The sequence below is a fragment of the Odontomachus brunneus genome, unplaced genomic scaffold, assembly GCF_010583005.1.
Source record: "Odontomachus brunneus isolate Ranch 3 - 2012 unplaced genomic scaffold, Obru_v1 Obru_scaffold_077, whole genome shotgun sequence".
Classification (NCBI taxonomy): domain Eukaryota; kingdom Metazoa; phylum Arthropoda; class Insecta; order Hymenoptera; family Formicidae; genus Odontomachus; species Odontomachus brunneus.
In genome coordinates, this window is record NW_022639527.1 from 1,272,023 (window position 1) to 1,280,195 (window position 8,173).

General features: G+C 47.4%; 2 protein-coding genes and 1 pseudogene across 3 annotated transcripts in view; 1 reads left to right on the forward strand and 2 right to left on the reverse strand.

The window, feature by feature from the left end:
- LOC116847422 (metabotropic glutamate receptor) overlaps positions 1-4,881 on the reverse strand; it is a 14,073-nt gene extending 9,192 nt beyond the window's left edge. Inside the window, exons 1-2 of the mRNA XM_032822406.1 lie at positions 3,462-4,881; positions 843-1,687 (exon numbers count right to left, since the gene is read on the reverse strand). Coding sequence (XP_032678297.1) covers positions 843-1,687; positions 3,462-4,006 — 1,390 coding nt within the window. The 5' untranslated portion in view covers positions 4,007-4,881. The remainder of the gene's footprint in view (positions 1-842; positions 1,688-3,461) is intronic.
- Positions 1-8,173, forward strand: part of LOC116847423 (cysteine protease ATG4D) — a 30,815-nt gene that overhangs the window by 9,300 nt on the left and 13,342 nt on the right. The window lies entirely within an intron of this gene.
- LOC116847425 overlaps positions 4,879-8,173 on the reverse strand; it is a 5,815-nt pseudogene continuing 2,520 nt past the window's right edge.

Below are 8,173 nucleotides of genomic sequence, written 5' to 3' on the forward strand. Positions count from 1 at the left end.
CCCCCCTCCCCCATAAAACCGCCAGGGTACATCGGCGCGGTCTCTGAATAATTGACGATTGAAAGTAAGAGACGAACTAAGTTTAAGTGGACGAAATGGATAAGGAGCGCGGCGATGGTCTCCCGGTTCATCTCGAGTTCCGCGAAAGTTCTGTTCTTTAGAACTCGCGAGGTCGTGTGGAAATCGGAAAGCCGCGTCAAACGATAACACTCCTCGTCTTGGGTTATTTAAAGCATGTCTCATGTGAGATTTCTGGATTTGAGTTCCTCTCAGTGGAAAATACTTTCATTCTATTATTATTACGATTTTTAATGACATATTATTACCTTATTATGTAATATATAAAAATAGTAATAATAATGTAATAAAAATGTAGGGGAGAGATGTGCCAAGTGGCGCGAGGTGGTAATGTGAAACAAGGCTGATGCGGAACTTTGTCCGCGACTTGAGGAGCCAAATGGGCGCTCACTCTCTCTGCCGGAGCTAATTACTTTCCAACGGGGATAGTTCATAGAGCGAAACATCTGTATGAGGAGAGCGGGGTGGAAATCATACGAGGACACGTCCGTTTATCGCGCGCTCGCAGGGCTTGAGCGCGTTAAAGACAGCCGGCGGTATTCCGGAACATTATTCCTTTAATAATACGCGGAACAAAGGACGGCTAAAAGGAGGCAGGATAGAACGAGAGAAAAGCGAAGAAGAGAGCAACGGGCGGCGGAAAAACGGTGCACAAAGGCGCGAACAATCGGCAGTGCGCGCTCGCTCCGTTCGATTATTCGCGTGGAGGTTTTATTATGAGCAGACTCCCGGCTCGTTCGCATTCGCACGAATGACTCACTCACCCACAAAGGACACGTTCAGCAGATAATTCCTATAGAACGCGCCGCGGTCGTAGTTGGTCATCGGCGCGCACAGGCCTTCGCTACGGCCGCAGAGGTCGTTGCGCAGGTTGTTGAGCGCCAAGGCGAACGCGTACACCGCGTCCACAACGAACTGCACCTTCGACTCCTGCTCATAGCCGCTCGCAGCGGTCAACCTGAGCTTGGGCGAGCACACGGAGCTTTGGTTCAACAAATTACCCCGTGAACCACCGATGACACTCTGCTGGCTGATGCGCTCTATACTGGGCGAGTTCTTCCGCAAGATACAGCCGAACACCTCCTCCCAGTACTCGCCGAACCAAGGGTTCCGCCGGTTGTTCTCGGGAGTAAGCGACGCCATGTACTCGTCGAAGCCGGGGATGTTTTCCGACTGCAGCTCCACAGTGATGGCGCCTTCCGCTTCTTCTTCCAAACCCTCCACGAGTTTGCTTTGTCGACCCCAGCCGTCGCTGGCCAGCCACTGGAACGATTGACTAAGGTTCGATCGCCTGGCCGCCTCGAGGATGCCGCGGGCGTCCTCCGCGCGGGTGAACAAGACGATCGTGCGAGCGTTTGGTTTCTTGTTCAGTCGCTGGATGATGTCGTCGAACACCTTGTCGTCCGCGGCACTCGGCACCTTCAGTGCCGCAGCGATGCACACGTTTCGCTCGGTGGCCTCACGCGTGAACACCTCGATGCCGTATTCGCCGTAGCTACCCTCGGAGTACACCGTGGAGACGTACGACCAGTTGGCGCTCTTCACCACGTCCACCAGCGCGATCGACTGGTACGTGTCCGGCGGCACCGTCCGCGCGAAGTAGTCGAACCTGAAGACCAAACAATGAAAACGTGAGAAACAAACAATTGGATGAATACAATTAAAATTAATAAATTGTCGGTCTCCGTGTTTGTAGAGGAGATTTGTAGAGGAGATGTTCGCAGTCGATGGTCGTTGTTTTAGAAGTAATTAAATTTCTCTTTAAGATTCGATTATCCTCAACACGTAGCAGAGTCTACGTCAGAGTCTACCATGTGAGAGGATTAATATTGTTATTTTTACGATGTTACACGGAGAGAATTTTATAGCAAGAATTATTATAAGATTTTGCAGCCTCATTATCCTTTCATTTTTCATGTATGCTATTTATATTTTATAAACTCTCTGGAATTAAATATATATATATATAGCAGGAATAATAATTAAATAACTGTAATAAATAATCTGGAATTACTATTAAATAATAATAATAATAATAACCTATAAATAATAATAATAATAATAACATTGGTACAACAAAAGAAAAAAACTTGCTAGCGAAATATGCTGTTTCTAACAAAACTTACTATGTTCCTTAGCAAAATAGACCTTACTGACAGTTTATTTTTAGACTACTAAAAACACAGAGTAGAAGTGAAAGTGATTTATACGAAAAAAGAAAGCTGTAACATTCTCTCCGTGTATTAAACGTATAATTCTGTTTAACTGCTAAACGTGCTTCTCAACTCCACGTCATGTTTTCGTATCACGTATTTCACGTATTTCACGTTCTCTAAGTCGCTGTCGTGTCGACTCGTATTTTATGGTTGCAGGGATTACCTGCTAACTACGTAAATGATTACTTATTTATGCACCTATATATATATATATATATATATATATATATATATATATATATCAGAGCAAAAGAGGTAGCCAAGCACACGAAGCAATTTCGTATAATAATGAGAGTGATCTAACGTCGATCCGGGCTGACATTCGTGGTCGATCGGCGGGTGGTTTTCACGATTCGTTCGTCTGTCCGCAAAGGAGAAGGGATGTTCACGGTCGATCGTTCGACAAGCAAGTAGTTTCGGGAAACTGTGATTGTCGTAGGTTGGAAAAAATGATTGACGAGTCGTTCGTACGGTCAAATTACACGGAAAATACCTCGGGCCGTTTCGAATCGCCGTACAGCGATCCTTTTTTCAGCTCGATTAAGGCTTCACTTAACGATAACAGATGAGGTATCATTACATGCCGTTAAACAAACGACCGTTGTGACTGTTCACTGACTTACATTTAATCCGTACGAGAATTTATAGTTCTTAAATAGTAATAGAGAGAGATATACGTCGACTTGTGGTTTATTTTAAACTACGATCTTAAGATCGCTCATTGAAATACAATTTCATCAATGTCTCTCTCTTTTTTCTCTCTTTTCCCCTGGAAATATTTGAAATTTATATAAAATAAAAAAACATATATATTAAAATAACTGGATATAAATTCTATTTTATAAAATACCAATATCTTTTGAAAAAATTTGAAATTTATTTAAAATAAAAAAATATATAAAATACTAAAAATATCGAGTGAAAAATATAAAACTCACAAATGAAACATAAAGTAAAATGTTAAAATCATTTTAATTCTATTTTATAAAAGATCGAAATAAAATAACTGATAAACCAAGCTGTTCTAATTGTCAGAGACCATCCAATCAAGACTTCTTGAAATTCCAAGTTGAGAAGACGCGACAAATCTTCTGTACGAATTCCCAATATCTTCAATCTTCAGAAAATTAAACTTTTAATTAGGAATTCGAACGGGAGAGTCTTTACCTGGTCTTGTCGCTGAGCGCTTTCGCCGTGGAGGCCGGTGAAATCTGTGGTATGTGGAAAAGCCTCAGCAGATTCGCCACCTGTAGCGACACCGAGCTGTAGGAGCCACCAATCACCCCGAAGATGGGTCCCGCGTTGGCGGTCCGCTTCACCCTCGGCGTCGACTTGTCCGCGCATTCCAGCACGCTGATGTCAATATTGGAGAGCGAGGCGCGCACGAAGTGCAGGCTCTGATTGAGCGCGTATGTGTCGCGACCGCACGTGTCGAGGATGTGCACGCCCAGCGTGACGCCCGGCAGTATGTTGTTCTTGCGATTAATCTGATCGACGGCGAACAGCATCGCCTCCAAACGCTGCACGCCGCGGTGATAGATGCTGGGCCCGCAGGCACTGCTGCCACCCTTCTCGTGCACGGGGAACAATCCGCCCAACACGATGTCACCCGGTATCAACACTGCCTCCCGCTCGCTGTGTATCCTCGACTGCACCGGCAATCGCTGCAGCGTGATCAGGAGCAGCAATGACCAAGGCGCACACTGGTGCATCTTAAGTGGCTACTGAGAACGCTGCGCGCGTTCTCGTCCTCTCGACACGGTCTCTAGACACGGCGACGACTCTAAGTCGTCCTCCCCGCGGGTGTCTTCGCGACTGTCGCCTTTCACGCGTGTCACACACGCACCTGTGACACTTTCCGTGTCTTCTTCGACGCAAAGCTTCGTCGGTTCTTCAGTGATTCACCCCGGTCTACGATCTCGCGGGACGTACGACATGTCGTCTCTTCAAGCGTGTGCTCGTCAGAGTTGTTTGTGACGAGGACGCAGGCGACCGGGAGTGTCCTTCGATGCCACGGATTTGCGAACTCGACGGTGTTAAACGGGACTGTCCGTCGTTTCGTCGATCTCGTCGATCGCGCGACGCACACTTGACCATAGTAGACATCCCTTCGAAGTGAAACGAAGAGGCCGAAGAGCTCTCAGGGGAGTTGGTACTGATCTCCCGATCGTTTTCCTATCACCCCGGATGCTTCTCTTCTTTTTTTCTTTTTTCTCTTTTTCTTTCTCTTCTCTCTCTCTCTCTCTCTCTCTCTCTCTCTCTCTCTCTCTCTGTTGCTTTCTCGATGCTTCCTCGGGTTCTTGTGTCGAGTTTTTTCTTCCTTCTTATTTATCGGACGAGCGGACGCCAGTCGGAAGAAGATTGGGAATTCTCGAGGGAGCCTTCGAGGCGGCCGATGCGATTACCGGACGTGATTTCTCCGGGCGCTCCTGTTGCTCCAATAAACGACTCGAGATCGAGACGGGAGCGGTTATCTCCGCTTCAGACTCAAGTTCCGGTCGAGTCGTTCGGCGTCGTCGTCGGCCTCGGCGTCGGCGTCGGCCTCGACGTCGTCGTGGCCATCCGACAGCGTCGTCTGTTCCGCTTTCTCCCTCGGATTTCCGACTCGTTAAACGGACCTGACTTGACGGGCGAATCTAACGAACGCGATGTGGTGCTGACGGCGGTGCTGATGACGGCGATGATGGTGGCGACGGCGTTGATGGTGTCGGTGGCGATGATGGTAGCGGTGGTGGTGATGGTTGCGGTGGTGGTCCGCCTTTAAATCCGGAAGCCTCGCATGGCAGAGTCTTGTTTTGAATTTCAATGCGACGACCCAGTTCGACGGAGCGCGACTTCCCTGCCGATCATCTTCATTTTCCGCGCTCTTGGGCCCAAGACTGAGGCAGCCGCACGGCTCGATCGACGTTCCGCAGGAATCCTGCAAAATTCCGTAAACGATCGGAGTGGAGCTTGAGGTTTTGCCTCGATCTGTGCCGCGTGCCGTCGCGTACGGGTCGCGCCGAATCTAACGAGCCGTTCGTCACGCGCGCATTCTCCGATCGAAATCGGGACTCGAGTAGTTTACCCCCGCGGCTGAAGTACCACGCGAAGCTGGAGATCTGAAATGCCACATCGGGTCCTCCGAACGTCGTCGTCATCACTCACTCGCTCGCGAAATAAATACCGTAGAAATGAATCCGTTAATGCCGGCTCGACGTTGACAGATGGTTGGTGTATATTTCTTCGGCGAATACATGCGGACGAAAATGCACATCTTAGACGAATTTCCCTATGACACTTTTACATCGCCTTCTAATGCGACTTCTCGACTATTTCTGTCAAATTCAACAACGTTCAGCGAATGTTAGACATCGATTGTCGGCTGCGCGCAGGAAACATCGGGAAGAAATCATATCATTATTAATCTAATTAATAGTAAGAAATTGAGTCAAATAATAGTTAATTAAGTCAAGTAATAGTTAAATAATTTGGGAATAAGATATGGGAATCTAACGTAGTTAATTAATTGGGAATTAAAGGGAATTTAAGTAGTTTGAACAGGGAAGGGAAAGATTCACCGCGTGTCAAGGTCCAGAAAAATATTCGGCGCGTGTGTCATGATTTGTTTGAAAGAGATCCTTCCATGAAAAGTAATATAATATATGATAGTCGCATCAAACAACCGCGATTCGGTTCTTTGTCATGTTCTTTTCAACTTAAGTAAAGCTCTAGAGTTAGTAGGCTTAGTAAGAGAGCCTATTTATTCTAATTGAAATTAATTGCGCTGCTGGAAGGGTGAATGGATTCAAAGGGATTACAAAAGCTGCCGCGCCAGGACGACAACGACGAGATGTCGCAGCGGGAGCACTTCTTTCTGCGACACGCACTTTGTTCTCGCGACCTCGATATTTACTATCTGCTCTATTCACGAAACGCGCGCTCATCGATCTGTTATTTCTGCAAGTTTAAGGATTCGCGCTGAGAAAGGTCGACGCGTGAAATCGAAGCGAGCTTTAACCTTCCCCCGACCACCAACAACGGGCGCGAATACAAACACGCGCGTGCCCTCAACCGCGCGCGGGTCGCACCTATTTACTTATTCGTCTATTCGCGCCGCGACACACGCGGGCGATGTATTCTCAGAGCGAATTACCTTCTCGCGCTCGGATATAACGCGGCGTTATACGCCGTTCAAACTTATCGAGTGTTATCATTGCGTTTTCGACGTGCGACGTTTACATTCATGCCTCTAAGCGACACGCGCGCTTCCCCGCGCGTATATAAATCACGCACATTGAAGTGCACGACGGTTACAGAGAATTAACGGGCGCGTCGTCGCGATCCGTAGCGAAGGGCAGGATAGGGTAATGTGAACTTCCTAGATATCGGAGCAGAAGGAGGAGGAGAAGCTCGTCGGACGCGAGATCTCTCTCTCTCTCTCTCTCTCTCTCTCTCTCTCTCTCCCGAAGGAAAATCATCGACGTGATGGAGGCAACTTCCGCGCGAGCGCGCTACAGAGAGGCGTGTAGTGCATACGTGTATCGGCTCCGTGTATCCGTTTTTCGGACTAATAATTTTGGGGACAACTTCCGGTCTGTGATTGCCCAGGAAACTACTAATGCGCGAACGCCCCACATGCATACGTGCACACATTCACACGGCATCTGGTATTACGGTTGTAATATATACGTCGCGGCGAAGGCGAAGATGACGACGAGATGGGGAGGGTAGGGGGAGGGCGAACGCAAGGGCAAGGGTGCAGATACGCGTATATACATGTAAATATGTATAATATACATATCGCGGACGCGATATTGAGATTGCCTCGATATCCCGGTAATCGCTCGGACTGACTTGGAAACGCGCGGACGGGAAACGAGGGAGGTCTTTCCCTGCTGCTGCTGCCGCCGCTTCTCCCTTTCGGGGTATAACCGCGTGGAAATAGCGCGGAGATAGCGACGCGAGGGGAGAACGCGCACCGAGATTGCTTCCGGCCGTTCGTTCGTTCTGTATGTATACGCCGTCGTCGCTAATCGAGGCGGGAGCGTCCTCAACATCACGTTAGACGAAAGTGATCGGCTTCCTCGTCGGACGTTGTAACGGCCAAAAATATCAACGACGACGATCTTTGCGGTTTTCCAATTTTCCATCGACGCTGGCCAGCCGAAAAGCGCAGATTGTATTAATACGGCCGGCTGCCGATACATCGAGCCACGATTTCCGACTTCTCTCTCTCTCTCTCTCTCTCTCTCTCTCTCTCCTTCTCTCTTTCTCTCTGCTCCTTTGACCGTGCGATTGCCGATGCTCGACGCTTTTATGTGCTTAACAAGGTTAATGGAGAAGCTTCTCCCTGCGTTAAAGAAATCAAGTTAATAATGATATAATAGTTTAATCTCTCCTTTATATCACCCGATGGGACTCGTGAGCCACGCTGTAATTAGTTTCTCTCGTAATAACCTGACTATCGAAAATTAATAGAATGCCCTGTCAATATTGGCTCAACGTGAAAATCGAGTAACCGCGGAGGGAACTTTAGAAAACGTTCAGGAACGTTGTTCCGCCTATATACTGGAGCGTTCCGCAAATACGAACTTCTTAATGTACTGATCATTTTCCTTCATAACTCGGAACTTTTCTATCTGCCAAGTAAATGATGGGAGGAGAGAAGGAAGAGATATGTAAGCGTAACGAGAAGAGAACTCCCCTAATTAAAAAAAATAATAGATTCAATTATACAGGGTGTTCAAAAAGTCCCGGACCGGTGAAATATCTCGAAAACTAAGCATTTTAGAAAAAAATGTTTCAGATAAAAGTTGTGGCGTTTAAAAAGATGTATTTACTGATCACATCAGTTTGACCTTGGGTTGCGTAGCGAAGGTCAGGTCAAGGTCACATTA